Genomic DNA, 20,386 nt, shown 5'->3' on the forward strand with positions numbered 1-20,386 from the left:
TTGTGAATGAAGTATCATTGTTGTGATTGGTCTCTAACTCATTTATAAACTTCATTTAATCATATCCTTGGTTCACTTTCTTAGAAAGAAAAAACAGAAAAATTATATTCATGAAAAAAAAAATAGCACTGTAAACAAATTGATTCAAGTTGAGTTTCATAATTTCAAACTTAATCATTTAGTTTTATTTTAAACACGAGTTGAGCTCATAATTTATCATTAAACAAGATAACATGTTCAAATTTAGTTATATTTTTGTCAAACAAACTCGAGATTATTCTCAAACACATTATTATATTTGAATCTGATTCGTTTAATAGTAAAACCAAAACTTAAACTTAACTTATTTACTAAGCAAATAAATAAAAAAAAAAAAACATTTTTTATAAGCCAAAAAACTGTTCATGAACAACTTGATTTTGGCTCGTATTTTAAATGGCTTTTATTATTATTATTATATTTTTATTTTCAACCCCAATATCAATTATATATAACAAAAAAATAAAAAAGGTTAAAAACAAATTTAAATTGGCAGCATAAAAGAGTTACACAGCTTCTGGCGCCCAAACACAAAATTCTCAGATCTCACACTATCTCCAGTCCTTCTCAACTTCAGCCCTCAACCTCAAGCCAAAAAAGCCCAAGCAATCAAACACTAAAAAAAAAAAAGGTAAAAAAGAAAAAAAGAAAAGTTGGAGCACCTGAGCTGCAGAACTCAAAATGAGGCTGTGTGTTTAAGCAAAGAAACCCCCCCCACATTTTCCAGTTTCCCTCTTCTCACCACCACCACAACAACAACAACAACAAGAAGAGCAAAAATGTTCGGCACTCCGTCCTCAACCCCAGCCTTCGGCACTCCATCCTCAACCCCAGCATTCGGCACTCCTTCCTCCACTCCAGCATTCGGCACTCCGTCTTCCACCCCAGCGTTCGGTACTCCGTCTTCAACTCCAGCTTTCGGCACTCCAACGACGCCGTCTTTCGCCGGCGGTTTCGGCTCTTCTCCCTTCTCCACACCATTCTCTTCTCAACAACAACAGCAACAACAGCAGCAGCAGCAGCAACAGACTCCGCTGTTTCAGCAACAGTCGCCATCTACCGGTTTCGGCTTCCAAACGACGCCGTTTTCTACGCCGCAGCCCACTCCTTTCCCCAATGCGCAATTGACTACTCAGATGGCTCCTGTGTCTCCTCTCCCTTTCTCTCTCGCCGATCGCGATATTCAAGTAAAACCCTAACCCTAACCCTAAGCTCTTTTTCTTGTTTGCATTTGGGTTTTGAGTTTTTGATTTTCTTGTGTGTTATCTGGATTAGGCGATTGTCGATGCTTATAAGGAAGAGCCTGGAAACCCTAAATATGCTTTCAAGGTTCGTTTATACGTTATCTTTTTGGGTTTCTCTCTGTTTAGATTTTCGAATGCATTGGGTTTTAAGCTCTTTATGTCACTTAATGGAGTTAATTCAGTTTAGGTTGTGTTTGTGGAGTGAGAATTTATTGTTCTTAAATAATGGAGTGAAATTCAGTTTGATTCAATGCCATTTCTGAGCGAAGGGATTGAGAAATTAGGGTTTTGGAGGTTTATGTTATGTGTTTATGATTGTGTTGATTTTGCAGCATTTGTTGTTTAGCGTAACGGATCCGCAGTTCAGAGTGAAGCCTGCTGGTGTATCAGATGTGAGTTTATGTTTGCATTGGTTTTTGTATTGTGAGCTCCAAATTTCTTTGTTTGAGTCATTTTCGCTAAGTTTTGAGATAGTTTGCATTCCCAGATTATGTGGGCGGAGGCAATGGGAAAGCTGGAAGGTATGGAAAGTGCTGACAGGGAGCGCCTATGGCCTCAGCTCGTTCAGGGTTTTAAGGATCTTTCACAACGTCTTAAGGTAATGTATGTTAATTTGAACCACAAATGGTAAAGAAGTTTGTACTGAAAAGATTGTTGTTTTGGATCCAACAAAAATGATATTGTAGATTTGAACAATTTCCATGCAATTTTCTAATTGGGTTTTTGAGCAAGAATTGATGTTTAGAGGGGATAAATTATGTTTTAGTTATTGAGAAAAAAATGATTATGGAATTATGGAAGCTATATTATTGCTATGACTTAATTGAAACTTATGGATGCAGAAGGAAAAGTCTATGTATATTAGTAATGGTTTCATAATGAATGAGCCCTAATGAAATAATTTTGAGTGAAGGAAATAAATGCATCAAGTATATGATACCACTTATGCTTTGGGTTAGACAAATGGCTATGATAGAAAGAAAAGGGTTAAAAATGAATTCATTTATTGGAACTTTGTATAGCTAGGTGATGACGCATATTGAGTAAGATGTTATGGCCGTAAACAATCTACAACAATGAATGAGTTAAATGGGGGGAATATATATATTCTGTGGTAAAGTGAAATATTTTATATGAAAGGAATAAATTTAGCGATGACAAGACGATTACCTTGTTGAGGCTGCTATAGTTATTTTTCTGTTGTTTCTATTGTTGCACTTCCAAGGAGAAAAAGTGGCAAGGATAATCGGATGTTTTAGTAAACCTTACCTTATGAATTGTGCTCTCTTCCCTTCTATTTATCATATTTTGTGGTAGGCGAGTCTAACATTTTAATACTGGCTTGATGCAGCTCCAAGATGATGTCATTGTTTCAGATGCTGAGAGATTGCGAATTACCCAAAGCAATGTGAAGATGGTACTCTCTCTCTCTGTTTGTCCCTCTCTCTCTCTCTCTCTCTCTCACATGGATTTAGCATTTACATATCTAATAATCCCTGCAGCTTCAAAGACATTTGCAAGCTGACACTCTTCCATTGATTGAAAGAATGAGACAGAAAGAGCAAGGTCTTCAAAGGCGTCTTTTAAGGGTGAGGACAAATTCTACTCTGTTTGAGAAACTATGGTAACTGTGTAGAATGATCTAGTCAATTGCATCAGAAAATCAATCTGTCTTTTCTGTTCTTCACTCTACTTTTGGTCCCTGAAATTTGGGAGTTCAATTTTGGTCCTTCAAATATCAAAAAGTTCGGATTTGGTCTATGAAACATCAAAAAATTCAACAATTTTGTCCCTCCATCTGTGGGTCAATTCAATTTTGGTCTCCTAAATATATGATTAGTTTGATTTGTCCCCTCAAAAATGGGGTTCCTTATCATCCTGTTAGTCACATAAACAGAAAAATAAATTGGGGGATGAAACTGTGCACTTTTTGAATTATCAGGGACCAAATCTAAGCCGTTTAGATTTAAGGGAACAATATCGAATCCACACCAAATTTTAGGGACTAAAAGTATGATTTAGGTTTCTCAGGGTTTGCTTCTTTTCCTGTTCTCTATTTTTTAGTCAAATCTGCAATTGGCTCAGAGGCTCAAGATAAAGAATTTCCTTGTAATTTCTTTTGACTTCTATCTTTACATGTGATATTCCTAAAGGTAATGAGAATGGTGGAGGCATTGGAGGGTAAGGGTTTCCGATTACCCTTAATGAAAGGGGAAGTTGAATTGGCTGAGAAGTTAGCTGCAATAACTAGACAGGTAGGCATTTCATGCCCTTTACCCTCATTTTGATGCATGGTAATTCTCTTGGGCTGTTATCTGGAGATGGTACTGACAAGTACAAATTTTCAGCTGAAAGGATCTGGAGCAGAACTTTCTAGAAGAGTACAAAACCTGCTGACTTTGTCCCGTGTTCAAGCAAATGGCATTGGTGCCGGAGGTTCTGTTTATCTTCCAGGATCAACCAAAATACATGAACAGAGTCTTGTTGATATGCAGGAGGTGAGAGCAGACTAAAATTTGAAAGCTCATCATTTTTTTTCTTGACGTTTTAATTATTTTGACGAACACTTTTTTTTTTTTTGGGGGTTTAGAGCATACTAATATCGTCTAATAATTTATAACTTCTCAGCATGGGCCATTCTTACTACTCTTTTAGCTACATTATTAGAATTCTGAAAATTTATGATGTATGACATCCTTGTCTTTATCTTCGTTTTTTGTGGGCCAGGTTGTACAACAGCAGACGGAGGCCATTGCTAGGCTTGGCAACGTTTTGAAGAGGGATATCAGGGACATGGAGATCATTATGGCTGAGGACACAGAATTGACAGATTGAGCTAATAAAGCTTAAACGGCAGACAATTTTGCATTTGTTTCTGATATTTTCAATGTGTTAAAAAAGCTTTTGCGTTTGAGGTAACAAAAAAATCACTGGCGGCCGATATAACTCGACCCCAATAGGAAAATTTTAAGTAAAATAGCAGAATTCGTTTTAAGCTAACCTTTAGAGCATTAGAAACTCTCATTTACCCGTCATAATAAAAAAAATCTCCCCCACCCCCCCTACTTTTATAATGAACAGGTCAGGCCTTGAGGCAAAAATGACGAACATAGTTTTTTTTTTTTTAACCCAGTGAGCACGCTCCATTACAGTATAATGTAGACTGACAGTTGGGTTCCATTAATATGCATTCATGATAATTACAGCCAGTGGATGAAATTTGCTGCATATGTTACTTTCCTCCGGGGAATGTTTTCATAGGTCGAATTTTTTCTTTGAACTTTTATAGTACGGTTTAAATTATCTAATATAGTTATGATTCATAAATCATTCCCGTTTCTTTAAGCACTTTCTCTTTTGTTGTCGGTTCTAAAGCACTGCATTCTTTTAAACAGATAATTCAATGGTTCTTCTAAACAATTGAAACTCAATTGGGCTCCGTGAAATCACGGTCTACAGTCACTATCTTCTGACTTAAAAAAAAAAACTCCCAAGTTCCAAATCTCTATTAGATAGTCCCAGCTCTTGATCCAGATAAGATAATGCTTCCAGTTAATTTATATTCGATGTTGATACGTGTTTGCATTGATATCCCCACTTAGAACTTTTCACGTATTTGTCAACTATAGAAATCCAGTGCTTGCTTATCATATATGCAAACCTAGTCGAACATTTAGCACAGGTACTTGGTGTGTGGACAGGTTGCTAATGCTACCCATGGATTGATCAGGTGTTCTGATTAATTCTAATTGCACACCTCACTGGACTTGCATATCAACAACAATATTTGGGAGATTCCGAAGGGCACGCCTAGTCATGTTATCATCTGCTTTCATCCTCAACTAACAAAAAGAAAAACTACGAATTGAAAAAAACAAAAAGAAAAACTGAAACAAAATGCTTGACACAAGCTCCTGCAACAATGGATCCTCCAAAACATTATGCCACAATGATGCACGCAAAAGGGCAAGTGTGCAAATGTAGATACCAATGATTTTATCAACTTATAATTTCCCTTAAAACTATAGGAAAAGGTGAAACAAAAAAGAAAAACAAAAAAAACAGAGCATCCTGACCGTCTAATGATATATTACGGTACAACTGATTCCAAGTATCCTAACTTTCGCCATAAGCTTCTGCCATCATTAATACCACAAGTGCCGTCCAACCAGTAAATACACGCGCGCCTTTTCCCTTGCCTTTCCTCTGATCATACTGTTCCCACAGAAACCCAGTCTGGTGATAATTGCGTACCACATTTCTGCAGCAAGGTTTGAATAATATTTATATTAACTAATGAGTTCATGAGAGCTTCGGCCATATTCAGGCATCGTGGGCAAAAGAATCTGAAACAGTACCTAATCAAATTGCCTCGCAAGTCATCATAGATGGCTCTGGCTTTGTCTCTATATGGTCCATCCTCTGTTACAATCAACCCAAAAGATTTGTTGTAAAAGATTTTCTTTGTGGTTCTTTTTGTTTGTATGAGTTGCCGAGTTATACCTTTAGAGTAATGGTGGAGTGCTGAAAGAATCATGTAATTCATGTTCATCCAAATAGGACCTCTCCAATACGGTGGGTCGTGCTCTGTGTTGCGTTTCATGTATAATGAGCTGCAGCATACAAAATGAGACATGGTGGTCTGATTAGTTTTAGGAAAAACATTATCTCAAGCACATTATGTATCGAAGTACATTAATTAGATTAGAATAGATTAACACCTTGTTTTGGAAAGAGAACGGAGTCCATAGTCAGTCCATAGGATGCTCTGGTTTGAAATGAGGTCAAGCTGTTTCTCCAGAATCCATGATTCCTGTGTAAAACAGTCCACTTGAGAGATCTATGATAACAAATGGAGACAATCCACACCACCCCCCCCAAACACACACCCACACACACACACACAAAAAAGACCCCACACACAGTGGGAAGAAAAAGGAGAAACAACTTTATATTACAATGCTACAAAGTACAAAAAGCCATGCACCAGATAATTGGTCAAACATTGTCATCAAGATTTCGATTTTCAGTGACTTACAGGTGGAATGATCCTCCCCATGAATGGAAAAAGACTAACGTAGCCAACATGAGGAACCAGTCTCAACTCAGGCCTTTCTAACACTTCACGTACAAGCTCTCGAGTTGCATGATTGTGTCCTACCATATTTTCTTTCCAGTGCAGACGAACCTAGCATGGTTAAACCAACATTCAATACAAGCAGGTGAATCTTGTAAGCAAAATGGTAATATCTAGGCATGTTCACCTAACAATATATGTGATTCAGCAGGGCAAGGGCCTATTCCACAACAGAGTCAATCTATATCTAATGTTTCAATGATGATAGCAAATGCTAGCATGTCAAGCCTGCAGATTCAATGTCTAATGTACTAAGAAGCCTAGAGAAGTCCGTGAATCAATTCTTATTCACTTACCTGCAGAGTAGATAGATTGATGGTAATTGATGAACCTTTTTAAATTCTTACCAAATGAATAAGATGAAAACATGTTTATGTAAAAGGAGAGAAAGGTATAACAATGAGAAAAGCTATCTAGGAGACTATGAGAACTCATATATTACTCAATTGACCTTTAAATGAAACAATGCAGGACAATGGTGAGGTCACGGGTTCAATCCCAGTATCCCACTGGATGCATGTGTAACTCACCAGTTTGTGAAAAGTGCACCACACACATCATATCATATTAAGAGAAACAGAAACATGCAAGCAGCATACCTTTTCTGTATGATTTCCAAAATCAAAGTAAGCTCCGTATTTATCATCCAAGTGCATCTGTTTAAACATCAAGCACATATGAGACATAAAAAAAATCTTTAATGGCAACCCTACTCTTATATGTACTCACCTAAACATCTAATCAAATACTCAACTACATCCTTCTTTCACAGCTTTGAGTTACTTCCTAGAGTTTAGATTTTGCACTCAAAAATTTATTTGTATTTTTCATTTGGACTTTTCATTCTCTTCCTTTTTCCTTTTCTTAGAAGGGGTAACTCTTGTAGAAACCCTGCGCTCTTGGGTTGAGTTTTGCTTTTATGCTTTTTAATAGAGTTTACTCAACCCCTCCCCCCTCCAAACCAAAAAAAAAAAAAAAAAAGCAAAAGGACAAAAAGAAAAGTCATCAAAATTTATAACACCTTTTTTTTTTCTCCTCACTTCACTGATAACAGTAAAGGAAGAATTGTTTGTGATCAATATTCCAATAGTACTACCTATTTACACAATAAAATAAAAACGACATATCATAGGTTACCTAATGATAAGCACAAAAAGTAGAGGAATTAACACTTTCAGACAGCATGATAATAGAACTAACCTGATTCAGAATTTGAAAATCTGAGAGCAGCTTTGCTGTTGCACCATAATCCTGCATCATTTAATTTCAAAGGTCAATTAAGTAATAGATGAGTTCTACTTCTTTTTTGATAATTCAAGAGTTACTATGGGGGAGGGGGGATTTGAACCCTAAATGAGACCTCTAATAGTTTTCAAGATATCTTTTCTCATTACCTTTCCAGGTTTAGTATCCTTATCAAGAACCTCTGCAATGGAATGCATGCAATCTGAAGCAAGATACATCCAGCATCTAAGATCCAAGTGACGTTCATCTTCACTTGGGTGTGAAGCACGTGGATAATCATCCAAACCAGAGCTCAGTGTCTGGAAATGCCAGAAACAATGTAAGTTTACCACTAGTTTTCAATTAGGGAAACGTTTCTAGATCTACACATGACATCATATTACTCCTAAGATTGCCTAAATCAATAAAGTCAAGTTTGCCAGAATTATTTTTGAGAAGATTATGGTGACAAGCAATAAGGTTTGGTAAATTTGCAAATATATGCAGATGTGTTTTTGTTACCAAAAACACTCTACTGAATCCCTAGGGGCAAACATAGTTAGAACTAGGGATAAAGCACAATAGTTATATTAGGTCTCAGTAATTCATAGTACCAGAAATGCTTTAAAAAGAGAACAAAATAAATAAAAGGAAAAAAGAGGATACAGCATGATGTGAAGAAGCTCACCTAACAAACTTATAAGATAATAGTTGTCAATTATTGAAACTTCAAAAGCATTTAATTTGGACGTGTCTTATAAATTAAAAAATAAAAATAAAAGATAACCTATGTTATAAAAACCCTACCTGATAATGAAAACATAATTAAAAGCTAACCTTAATAGATTTTTTCTCATAATTTGGACCTTATATATTGTAAAATTGATGCTACTTCTAAATTTACACACCAAAAGAAAGTCATTTTCCTTGTTTCTAATTATGAAATGCTGAAACATAGAACCTTTGGATTTAATTCACGAGTTGTTGTAACGTCCCTCCCATGCCAATAATAGCTGCTCATCTCCTTCCCTGTGCAAAGACAATAGTCCAGATATATCAGAAATTTGAAAAATAAAAATCCAGCATTGTGAAAGAATAGACACACATCTATTTATCCACAAAAGAAGAAGAAGAAGAAGAGAGTATAGATGCACATGAATGGGAGAGTGCGCAATTGTGCATTCTTGCACTCGAGAATGTGTCTCTTGGTATAATACTTGTGGCAAAAAAGCACATATAAACTAAGATATTTCAACAAATAAAATTGAAACTGAACAATAAAATTGAAAGATCAAAAATTATTTTAAGTTACATGGTGAAAACACATCGTGTAAGACCAGGTAAATTATATTAAAAAAATTTAAAATACATAATTAAACTTCTTTTTAACTTTTCTCGAAACATTTGGTAATTGAGTTTTAAATTTTTAATTGGAGTAAGATTTTAAAGGCCAAAATAAAATTACACCCTTTAAACTTGGTGAATTGTCTTTTTGTTGTCAGCAATAGTCCTTCCATCCATAAACTCCATTAACTACTAAAGAAATATTTTTTTAATGACTATTTATCAAACCTATGGGGTGTACATTGTATTTTTGTCATAAATAGAATGAAATTTTATTATCTTTTAGAATCAAAAAATATCTTTTAGTAGTTAATAGAGATTGATGGAAGGGTCAACATTGACAACAAACACAAACATTCCGGACTAAAATGACCCCCCAAAAAAAAAAATATTTAAGCGACCAAAATGACAAATCACCAAGATTTCACTTATTTTAAATATACCAAACCCATGGGTAATAGAGTTTCCAATAGAGAAAACTATGTTCTACGTTTAAAATAAAAGGGGAAATAGAACTGTTCATGCGGCATAAGGAGAAAAAAACACACACACATACAAAAAAATAAAAAATAAAAAGGACATCCAGTCGACACAACCACAATTTGTAGGAAATTTTTATAATAAAAGTATATGATATGGTATACAAATACAAGCATATACATTTACATACACCATGCCAGCAACGGCTATATAGAGTCTATATCCTTGAGTAATATTAAACACAATCATATACTATTTTAGATGACATCAAGCTCAGAAAATGGAGCTTCACATAGGTTGATGTAATTTTATTTTATTTTTGATAAGTAACAATCAATGTAAACATTATAAACAAAAACATACATTGATGTCAAATGTGCTTTTTATAGTCTACAGCTTTGCAAAATTACAGCCCCAACCACCACAGGAAATATTAAAAAAAAGAAAAAAAAGAAAAAGGAAAAGAAAGATAAACCTTATATACCTGACTGCGTAGTGTTGAACCATTGGAACCATGCTTCAAGGCGAACATAAGCCCGCTCTAGGAATGAAGAGATCTCCTTGCTTTCCGTGGAAATAAACTTGTTTTGTTTTAAGCTATGAACAATGTCTAGAAGAAGCAAAGTTTTGCACCAAATGGAAAATTAGGTTTATCTAAAGATGGTAAACTGTTATTAGATTTTTTTTTTTTTGATAGGTGTATGATTTTTGATAAGTAAAAGTAAATGATATTATTGAGTTCCAACTGGGAGTCGAACCCAGGCGCTGGATTCAAAGTCCAGAGTGCTAAATTATTATTTAGATAACAAATGTATACAAGGAATAGGGAAAGAAACAGAGTAGCAAATTCTTTAATCTCCCATCATCAACCTTTTTAAATTTTCTTAGATCTTTTGAATCTCAGTTTGTAATTTTTAGGAGTGGTTTTCGAACTAGCTCTTCTTTCGAATAACATTATTTTGCTTATAAAAAAAATGGAGATAGAAAGAAATCGAGTAGCAAGTTCTTTAATCTCCGGTTATCAAGCATAACTGAATGACAAAAAAACAAGAGACATGCACAATTCTGGAAGAAAAGAAGAAACTGACTTGTTTTAAACAATGTGCCACAGATACAGAAAACAGGGCATGGGCAATAACTTCAATTCTTCTACATATAAAGTGAAGGGATGTTCACCCACTGTATAAACATAAGTTCTCTCCCTCTACTTGTTTGAAATGGCATCTTCATGACCAAATTAACAAATAACCCATGTCCCAAGCAAGTAAATTTAAAATCCAATTTGAGTCATTGATTCCTAAATTTCTCAACTACCTTTGAATCCAAATCCCAGTCAGAACTCCCAAGTCAGTATGGTCCAATTTTATTTCTTTAAGTAGTGGAATTTTGCAGTTGAGCTCAATATTGCTGAATGAGCCATGAGTGCTACCCTATAAGAAAGATATGAGCTATGGTTGTTGATTCTCAGATCTTTTTTTCTTTTTAATTGGTAAGTTATATATGCACCTAGTGGGTTTTGAACCCATGACCTCACCTTCCAACTTGCTCTTACAAGGGAAGGAGATGCCGTTTGAGCTAGATCTCCTTGGCAGCTGTAGATTTTCAAATCAAGATGACTTTTCATTCACTTAACCAGAAAAAAGAAATTAATTTATCTTAACCTCTGTTGATAAATTATTAATCATTGATAGAAAGGACATCAGATAAAACTCAGCCACTACTTCAATATGAAATCCCAATCTTGAGAATCTAAGGACCAGATTTAGCTTTGTTTTTTGATTGGTAATTGGTAAGTTACACATGCACCTAGTGGGTCTTGAACCCATGACATCACCCTCCATCCCAATATTATAAGGAAGTGCCAATTAAACTATAGCTCGTTGACAAATTATAGCTTTGTTATTTGTATAACTGGCCCTTTAAAGCTTGCAATGGTTGCACATTTCTTACTATAGTTCACTATTTATCTTTTTTTTTAGTAAGTCCTTCAGGTACAAGGGGTTTTGTCATTTATAGTGATGCTTCTCATAAGGGACTTGGTTGTGTGTTGATGCAAAATGGGAAGGTTGTGGCTTATGCCTCTCGTCAGTTGAAACATTATGAGAAAAATTACCCACTCATGACTTGGAGTTGGCTGCAGTTGTTTTTGCCTTGAAAATTTGGAGACATTATTTGTATGGGAAAAGATGCGAGATTTTCACTGATCATAAAAGTTTGAAGTATTTCTTTACCCAAAAGGAGTTAAATATGAGGCAACAAAGATGACCATAGCTCACTATTTTTCATTAAAGATATAAAAGTTTAATAAAGTATCATCTCATTGTTGTTTTGACATCCATATCAGCCCCAATATTGTGGCATGAAACAGCACTATGGCAGATTCAGTTTCAGAGATATTCTTCCGATAGTGACTTTCTCCATATTTATTCCATATAAATGCTCTTAATTCTGATCACCCACATCTAGGAAGTGGTAAATCATAAACTGATGCATCATGTACAAATGTAATCTTGAAGGGATCCATTCCCTAATTATTAATTGTCCCTTGCTTGTAAGCTTTGTACTAATTGCCCCACTACAAAGTAAGCACATTTGAAGGGAGAGAGGCACATTATCAAAGAGAGAATCTAGTCTACAAAAACTTGATTTTTTGCTAAGCAATAAGTAACCACAACTACAATACTCAGTCTCAAACTACTTTCTACATAATGATTCGATTCAGAGAATCAAGGCCTTATGTGATCTTGCACTAGGCCATAACTTGTATCAACTTAAGCATCACCATCAACTCATTGATATTATCATTCAACTTAACATATAAGAAGCCTCATAAAATGATAAAATAAAATGATCAGAAATTGATTCTCCAGTAACATATTTATGTAAAGTTATTGAGAGAGAACCTTACCACGCAAGGCCAAAAAAAGAGTTGGTGGATTTCCATTAGTGGGATGCTGGGGAATGAATTCCTCTGGGACCTTACTGCAAGTGCACAAGAAAAGACTTTGCATTACTGCACCGGGAAAATCTAAAACTCTCAACTTTATTGTGCATAATTGAAAAAGATTCTATACACAACAAAATAAAAAAAAAAAAAAAAAAGGGAAGAGAAAGAAGAAAAGAAAAGAGCACAGCCAAATGAAGATTCAATATTACCTTCGAGCTTCAGCACCCAAAATTTGCTCACGTGGAATCCATCCATCAATATTCATTAGATCTAACCAGTGTCCAATGATATCCAAGCTAATGTGAACATCCCAACGCCTGCTCAAAGTTCAATAGTATATATATGGTGTTAATAATAAGTATTAGTATTTAAAAAAGCAATTAACTTCATACTGTCAGAGAAATTGCATATTTCCTTAAACATACTGGTAACAGAAAATCTACACTTGTGACAATGGAAAAACAAAATGCAGATTGAACAATAAAAGAGACAACTAACCAGATCAGCAGCTGATGAAAACCTTCATCCCATAAAAATCCCCTTGGGAAGAAGGGTCGACTTGGAACAGCTGTGTAAAGCTCAGCTGGCCAATACGAAATAAAATTATTGAGACCCCCAAGCTGTAGAGAAAATGGCCCACTATAGGACTTTGTCAGATGTCCAAATTGATGACTGCTGATGACATATATGAATAATAGCAGTTTCACAAATTGTAAAACAAAGGGGAATAGATGAAAACTATATAAAATGATGAAACATTGTCAATTATTATTATTATTTTTTATATTTCAATTGTTACAAGTGCGGGGATGGGGGATTCAAATCCTTGGTTCTCCACATAAAGCGGACTAGGCATTGCCACCGAGCTACAAGACTTGATAATGTCCCATTGTTAAAAAATGTTAGAATGTAATTACTAACGTGAACAACAGAAGTTAACGCAAAAAACCTAACACATAATACTTGAATGTTTCTTTTCCCCCTGATGTATACTACTACTCTCAATGTCAAAGGTTTCAAAAGTGAATCAAATCAAGTGATATTTTGTTATTTAGCGAGACTCTCTAATTATGTTATTGGAAAGCCCCAAGAAAGACAGGAAACCACTGAAATCTTTAGTTACTTTTTCCTCTTACCGTCCCCTTATCAGGGAAAGCTTTATTTTCATTATTTTGCCAGAGTCTCTAATTATGTCCATTAATCATTCTTTAAACACTCACTTGTCTAAAATACTTAACAAGATCTAAAATTCCATCTTAATCACTAGAAGCACTCTAACTAACTAGAAATCAGGCTTGATAATGGTGCAGCTTGAGACATGGAATAATACCTCAAATCATGTAGAACAAGAACTTCATCATATGGCTGATGTTATCATTTATGTTTGGAATAATCAATGTTCATTTAAATACTTCGATGCTACTGAAAGAGAACTTACTTCACAAAAAGAAAATCAAACAAATTCATATTACTCACATTAGGGTTTCCTGGGAGCGAAATTTTTGACTGGCCATAGAAATAGCCTATGCCACCCAACATGTTTCCAATAGCAGCTTTACCAGCAATCATGGATTCAGAATCGAGCTGAAAATAAAACCCCACAAATTCAGAATTCTTCAAGTTTAGGCAGAATAAAGTAGGTGAATAAAACAAAACTTATGGGAAAAAGACTTTTAATGAGTTTTGACTCTTCCTTCCATTAATTTCCATTTGTAATTTTAACTTTCTTAAAATTAAATCATATATATAAGTTCAAGTAATCACAAATGTACAACTTATGCATTGTCAGTTGCACTGTTTTTAATGAAATGTATTTAACCAATCTCAATAATTGTTCGGTTTTAGCGTTTGATATTTCAGAGATGGCTAGGTCAAAACCAAATATCACATCAGAAAGCATAAGTAGCACCCTAAAAGTTAAAGGCAGGTTGAGGGAAGGCATGAATACAAGGGAAATAAGGACTTAGGTAGGCTGCAAACATCACATCTCATACTTCAACAAAGTACTCAAGATGGCGGGCAGGGGCATTTAGTTATCAAGCTTTCGTCAGCTTATCCAGCATAATCTCCACCATATTACTCAGGATCAAATTGATCTCATAAACAAAATGATATCATTGAAGGGAACTCTAAATTCTTCTTCCTTATATATATATATATATATATATATATATATATATATATATATATATATATATATATATATATATATATATATATTAAATTAAAAGGGAATTCTATCTGTTACCTCACTTCATCTAATGCAACTATAAAGACGAGAGACATCACTGGTGTCATGACAATAAAAAATCAGGTATGATAAAGTAGATGGAAAAAGCTTCCAAAGATTTAACAATTGATACCTTGTCAGCCAGATTAAAGCTCTTCTCAAATTTAGTGTCAAATTCTCTTTGCTTCTCTTTCAATTGACCAGTCAAAGAGGTACCTAAAATTTAACAGTAAAACAAACAGAGTTAGAAAGGAGAAACGACAACTTTTAATTTGGAAGCTAATGTAGAAAACTTCCCCTGGATTCAGGAAAGACCTGCCCCTGGGTCTTGGCTCAGCTGGCAAAGAGAGGTTCAAGCAAAAAAGGGAGGGGAAAAGGACTACAAAACTATATATAGAGAAATACATCCTAGATAATCAGCAGAGAAACTGAAACACATTCTAGATAATTAGCAGGAAGAAGAACTATGATTTATGGATTGACAAAAACCATAATAGAAAGCAACACTAGCAGTAAGATTGAAGGCAGAGTGAAATTGGTTCGATAATTTAGATCATAATGGCTAGCGACAATACTTTTCAAAGACTAAACCCACAGATAACCCTATCTAGAACTTCAATTTTATGTAGCTCAAATTTCAAGTGCCGGCTTTCTATTATCTTGTACATTTCTGATTTTTCTCATATATACTTTGCTGCCAGCAGACATTGGAAAACTCAATGAACAGATAAATAAAACATTTGCAAATGCATATCATAGACATATTGAATGCATGTGGAAGGCACCTGTAAGGCTGTTGACACGTTCTTCAACTCCTGAGCTTTGCAATCCAGTTCCAGAGACAAACACAATATCTGTTTTGAAAGGAATCCTAGCAGAAACCTGCATAGAATTGCATAACTTCAAAAGAAGGTAGATGATAATGAAAAATTCAAGGATGGAAGGTGTCAGTTAGCTTATTTATTAAAGTCTTGGTTTCATATCAGAGACTATGAATTGAAACAAACTTTCACTAGGGACACCCTTATTTAAATATTTACGTTTTTGGGAAAAGGGGGGTGGAGGGTGGTTTGGTAGCTGCTAGCCTTCTGTAGTAGCCCATAAGCTCAAGTGGCCTCCAATGGGTGGAAAAAAATCTTGAGCAGTTAACAGATAATTCACCGCTTTAAGATCCTAAATTAGTTAAATAGTTGAATATAATTTAAAGAATACGTGGTACCCAATCACTCTATAACCACCTACCTGAAAAACTAGAATATTTGGAGAGCCATCAGAAGTGTCAGACAGCTGCAGCCGACCATACTTTCTTGCCTGGTGGCATTAATAACCAGGTTAATAGTTTGAAGCTGCAAAGTTTTTCTAATAATACAAAAAAAAAAAAAAAATGGAAGTGGAAATTGGGATGCAAATATAAATATGACATACTTGAGCTCCAAGGTTTTCCTGGACAAGCTCAGATAAATTGTGAATGTGATTAGTCTTAAAACCAGAATAATGGACTTCCAAATCATCCTGCAAAGCACAAACACAAAGTAGGCTACAGGTAAGTATCCAAACTAGGAAAAAGATTAAATTAATAGTGCTACTCCATGGAAAACTTCCTTGATAATATCTACAAATATAACACCAGAAAAGCTAGGTGGCTCATGTACATGTGATTCCTCAAAGGCAGTACTTCTATCATTCACAAAGAAGCAAAATTTTGGCTACTTTATCATTTCATTCCATTGCTAACATTACCATTGATTTTAAATGTAGCTGCCAACCTCCAACATCCATTCGTGATCCCGATGCAAGGAGAGAACCTTCATGAACATCCAAGTTATCTGTACTCAAACTTAGAGCGTGACCATCTTCATCAGCCATATAGAAAAATATATGTGCAGTTCTCAACATATCCTCACTCCTTTCAGATCTGTTGATGAATTACAACAACTATTAATGTTGCAAAGTGTATATGAATAGCCAATCAAGAAATCCTGAGTTTGCCAAAAACCATGTGCATAGCAAGTGTATAAAGTATGCAGGCAATCTTTTAACTGTAGGCATTATGTTGAAAATATAACACTCATTCCCTCAGGCAATCTTCTATTAATAAATGATGATGCACACAACTTCTGGACTGTGGCTTGTCTTATGCCTACTAATGTACTGAATAGTATAGAATTTGTATTGGAACTTTTAATACTAAAAGATAAAAATTTGTGTTGCAAAATGAGATCGGCAAAGCTTCCACCCCCCTCCTCCCCCTCCTCCTTTTTCTGTAAGATTAACAGATCATCATTTTCCAAAAAAAAAAAAAAAAAAAAACCCAACACTAATGTGGTTCACATTTTTGCACTAGCATCAAAGTAGGGATATGTGTGTGTAATTAGCAACAAGAAACAGGAGAAAAAAAAAAAAAAAAAAACCCCCGATGGCTAACCCATGTCATTCAGTCACTTCTCTCCAAGATATTAACCTAAAATAAGTGATTTACAAAGTGCTTAAGAGCTATATACTAGTAATAAAAAGCATTAGAAACTTCATAAATTTCTTTAAACAACTTAAAATAATCAACTATGGTCTTTATGAATCAGAGCCAGAAAAGAATGCCAGAGAGATTACTTGATGCAGTCCTAACAGGTCCATCATTTTTTAACTCAATTTGAGATGCTACTTTTTCTTTCTTTCTTTGAAGATGATTTTTTCCTTTAGTATTAATTTTTATTAAAGCTTAACATAGTAGATGCATTTGATAAAGCAAAGAACTAGCAGGTCAGGTCATTTACTGCTTGCTTTGAACATCAATCCGTACAGCCCAATCTCCTCCATAGCCACTGCCATCAACCTTGGATTTCAGGAAACTTGTTGCCAAAGTCATGTCCTGGTCAACCAGAATTTGGTGCCCAAAGTCACGTCCATTATGATGCGTCCAACCATATGTGCTTAGCTCATCTGAATCTTGGCAGACATGTCTCATGGCATATCTTCCATCCTTTACACCAATCCACATCAAGCCAGCAAGCAAAGACCGTGGAGTCCTGCCAGTTACAGCAACTTATTACCACATCTTTTTTAATTCATAAAGTTGGATGAAAGTGAATAATAGAACAAACATAAAAACAATCAGATGCTGAAAAAAATGTTTTCTTTTTCCTCTTCTTTCTAAACTATAATAGCCATGTGATCTTCCCAACTATATCATTTTGCCGGGAACTGGCTTTCTGATTGTAGCAATACAAAGTTCCTTGCTTTAGTGTTTATAGTAACTTTAGTCATGTCCAAACATGAACTCCAAGTACACAACACGCACAATTGCAGATCTGGGATCATGAAATTCCTCAATTTTGATTTCAAACTAAAGTCTATTTATCTACTGTTGCAAACCAAAAATGAAACCACAGTGTAAAGGTGTTTTTTTTGGATAAGTACTGTGTAAAAGGTGTTTGATACTTTGAAGTTTAAACCTGGATCTTTATTTACATACTTTAGCGCAGAATATGAACAGCCATAATCAACCACCCACTTTTTTATAGTTAAACCCCAACTCCTATAAAATGTATATATTAAGAAGGTAGATTACTTCATGTGTATGATGATGAACACAAAGTAACTTAATAAATTACAAAGAATTATACACAAAATCTAAGTGAATCTCGGCGCTCAAAAATGGAATTCCCATGTGTAGAACACCACATTTGAGACTAATCAAACAAAGTTCAAATCAACAAGGATTCCAACTGATCCATTGGTCTCTCTGTATCTTCCAAAGTGCGGCTTATTATGTTCCCTCCACAATGTCCACATCAAAAACAGCAAAATAAGATTCCGAACATCCCAAGAGTATTACCCAAACCAAATCCTCTACCCAAAACAATAGCTCCGGTATCATCTTTGGCAACTTTCAATGAAAATTCCAAAACCTCTAAAAAATACACTCCAAAGAAATTCCTATAATGTTTACACTGAAACTGGTTTAAACATAAACTCTACTATAAAAACAAATAAATCAATTACTAGAAATATTTGGTCTCTCTCTTTTTTTTTTTTTTTTTTTTTTGAATTTCCAGGATAATAATCTATATCACTATTCCTTCATTCCCATACATAGTTCATTTCACAAAGAGCATGTTGAAATTATTTAAAAAAAAAAAAATCCTCAAACAAATACAAATATTCACTATACCTGGCACGAATTCCGAGATAAACATGAGGGCGATAGGTTCCCCAATACAAACTCTCTCTGTGCTCTCCTTGAAACTGCCATAACCAATTCAATTCACTACATAAAGATATAGTAATACTACCAATAAAACTAACACTGAGAATGACTAATCAACCAGAATTCAAAAAAAAAAAAAAATCACATTTCACCTGAGGGAGGTCCATGATTTTTGGCGCCGGAAATGGCGTCACAACCCTCGGTCTCCGAACTTCTTCAACCGGATTCACAAGGCGGCGAATTAAGAAGAAGATCACAAAGAACGCAAAAACGCTGACTCCTAGCATGACTTTGAGATTGACGTCGAAGAGAATGGAGTTGTGAGCTCTATTTCTATCTTTACGTAGTTTCGGGTTAGGTTTTGTGTTACGGAGAGGATCGTCGCCGTCGGCATCGGCGGCGGATTTGGTTCTGCTCCGAGTAGTTCTTCGGCCATTTCCACTCATTTTCAGATTAGGGTTTATGTGTACTCAAATCCACAGCATGTCGATTTTTGTGGATATATTCAGTGATCGATATAAGGGTGAAATTGAGAGTGCTATATCAAACACAGACACAGTCTTTGTTCATTCGACCAGTCAATAAAACTGGAACTGGAAATCGCGACGGAGAGAGAATGTCATTTTGAGTTCACGATGGAAATAAAATTGAATTGGGCCTAAGCCGAGTTTGGGTAAAGGCTTGAGTTTGGGCTTCGCTGTGTGTATCGTGCCCAGAAGCATAGCCCATGAAATAATTAGAATGTGAGCATTTCTCGTCCGCGCATACAAATTTTTTTTTTTTTTTTTTTTACGTACTCACTTCTTAAAAAACTCTATATACTATTATTTATTTTATATTATATTTTATTAAAATATCAAAAAAAAATTAATTTTTTTAAATTATTTCTTTTTTTTTACGTATAATTTATAACAATTATCAGCTACTCTCTTCCTTCATCTCCAAGATACTTATGGCTTGTTTGGAAGTTTAGGGAGGGAGGAGAGTAGAGGAGAGGAGAGTAGTGGGGAGGAGAGTAGAGTGAAATAATTACCCTCCACCTTGTTTGGATGTTTTTAAAATTAGTAAGGGGGAAGGGAGTAATTAGCCCTTCTCCTTGTTTGGATGTTTTTAAAATTGAGATGGAGAGGAGAGGAAATGATTAAATAGACAAATTTACCCATATTTGAAAATAAATTGCAATATTGGTCTATGATTAATTAGTTTGTAATTTTGTTAATTTAAAAAGGGTAAATTGTAGAATTCATTTGGTCAATAATTTATCTACTCTACTCTCCCTCCAAATCTCTCCAATTTGGGGGAATTAAAAATGAAGGGTTAGAGGTAGTTGAAACCCCCCCAAACCCCTCCAAATCCCTCCCCCTCCTCCCTTAAAAAACTTCCAAACAAGAGATTTAAATTACTCTCCCTCCCTCTACTCTACTCTCCCTCCTTTTTTAAACATCCAAACAAGCCATTAAAGAAAGAGTAAAAAACTAAATGCAAAATAAATAGTGTTAGTATAAATTTATACAGTTACTATAATAAATTTGTAAAT

The 20,386-nt window shown here is 34.9% G+C and overlaps 2 protein-coding genes across 3 annotated transcripts; one reads left to right on the forward strand and one right to left on the reverse strand.

Annotated features, from left to right (window-relative positions):
• Positions 1–648: 648 nt before the first annotated feature.
• On the forward strand, positions 649–4,318 carry LOC142628132 (nuclear pore complex protein NUP54). The gene is made up of 9 exons (XM_075802138.1): positions 649–1,226; positions 1,315–1,368; positions 1,616–1,675; positions 1,771–1,881; positions 2,635–2,700; positions 2,786–2,872; positions 3,437–3,538; positions 3,632–3,781; positions 4,011–4,318. Exons 1-9 carry the CDS (start codon positions 819–821, stop codon positions 4,116–4,118), a joined length of 1,146 nt encoding a protein of 381 aa, XP_075658253.1. The 5' UTR covers positions 649–818; the 3' UTR covers positions 4,119–4,318.
• Positions 4,319–5,198: 880 nt separating this feature from the next.
• On the reverse strand, positions 5,199–19,464 carry LOC142628130 (mannosyl-oligosaccharide glucosidase GCS1-like). Of its 2 annotated transcripts, XM_075802137.1 has the most exons (22): positions 19,002–19,464; positions 18,814–18,887; positions 17,417–17,668; positions 16,386–16,560; positions 16,071–16,157; positions 15,888–15,956; positions 15,431–15,527; positions 14,779–14,861; positions 13,892–13,999; positions 12,914–13,035; positions 12,625–12,732; positions 12,377–12,450; positions 9,953–10,078; positions 8,606–8,673; positions 7,815–7,964; positions 7,621–7,671; positions 7,020–7,076; positions 6,322–6,471; positions 6,005–6,096; positions 5,787–5,896; positions 5,642–5,705; positions 5,199–5,544 (listed from the first exon to the last, which is right to left on the reverse strand). In XM_075802137.1, the coding sequence occupies exons 1-22, from the start codon at positions 19,293–19,295 to the stop codon at positions 5,400–5,402; spliced, it is 2,556 nt and encodes an 851-aa protein (XP_075658252.1). In that variant the 5' UTR covers positions 19,296–19,464; the 3' UTR covers positions 5,199–5,399. The 2 variants fall into 2 exon arrangements, with proteins under 2 accessions (XP_075658252.1, XP_075658251.1); XM_075802136.1 differs by having other exon boundaries at positions 5,642–5,896.
• Positions 19,465–20,386: the final 922 nt, after the last annotated feature.

The sequence above is a fragment of the Castanea sativa genome, chromosome 3, assembly GCF_040712315.1.
Source record: "Castanea sativa cultivar Marrone di Chiusa Pesio chromosome 3, ASM4071231v1".
NCBI classification, from domain to species: Eukaryota; Viridiplantae; Streptophyta; class Magnoliopsida; order Fagales; family Fagaceae; genus Castanea; species Castanea sativa.

What these genes read in the sequence shown, in the direction of transcription:
- LOC142628132 (XM_075802138.1), top strand. Translation starts at nt 819, where the DNA reads ATGTTCGGCACTCCGTCCTCAACCCCAGCCTTCGGCACTCCATCCTCA. An exon ending in AGCCTGCTGGTGTATCAGAT is followed by an intron (nt 1,676 to 1,770) that starts GTGAGTTTATGT and finishes TTGCATTCCCAG; the next exon opens with ATTATGTGGGCGGAGGCAAT. An exon ending in ATCTTTCACAACGTCTTAAG is followed by an intron (nt 1,882 to 2,634) that starts GTAATGTATGTT and finishes GGCTTGATGCAG; the next exon opens with CTCCAAGATGATGTCATTGT.
- LOC142628130 (XM_075802136.1), bottom strand. Translation starts at nt 19,295, where the DNA reads ATGAGTGGAAATGGCCGAAGAACTACTCGGAGCAGAACCAAATCCGCC. An exon ending in CAAATATTCTAGTTTTTCAG is followed by an intron (nt 15,528 to 15,887) that starts GTAGGTGGTTAT and finishes AATTCTATGCAG; the next exon opens with GTTTCTGCTAGGATTCCTTT. An exon ending in TTGGAAATCATACAGAAAAG is followed by an intron (nt 6,472 to 7,019) that starts GTATGCTGCTTG and finishes TAACCATGCTAG; the next exon opens with GTTCGTCTGCACTGGAAAGA.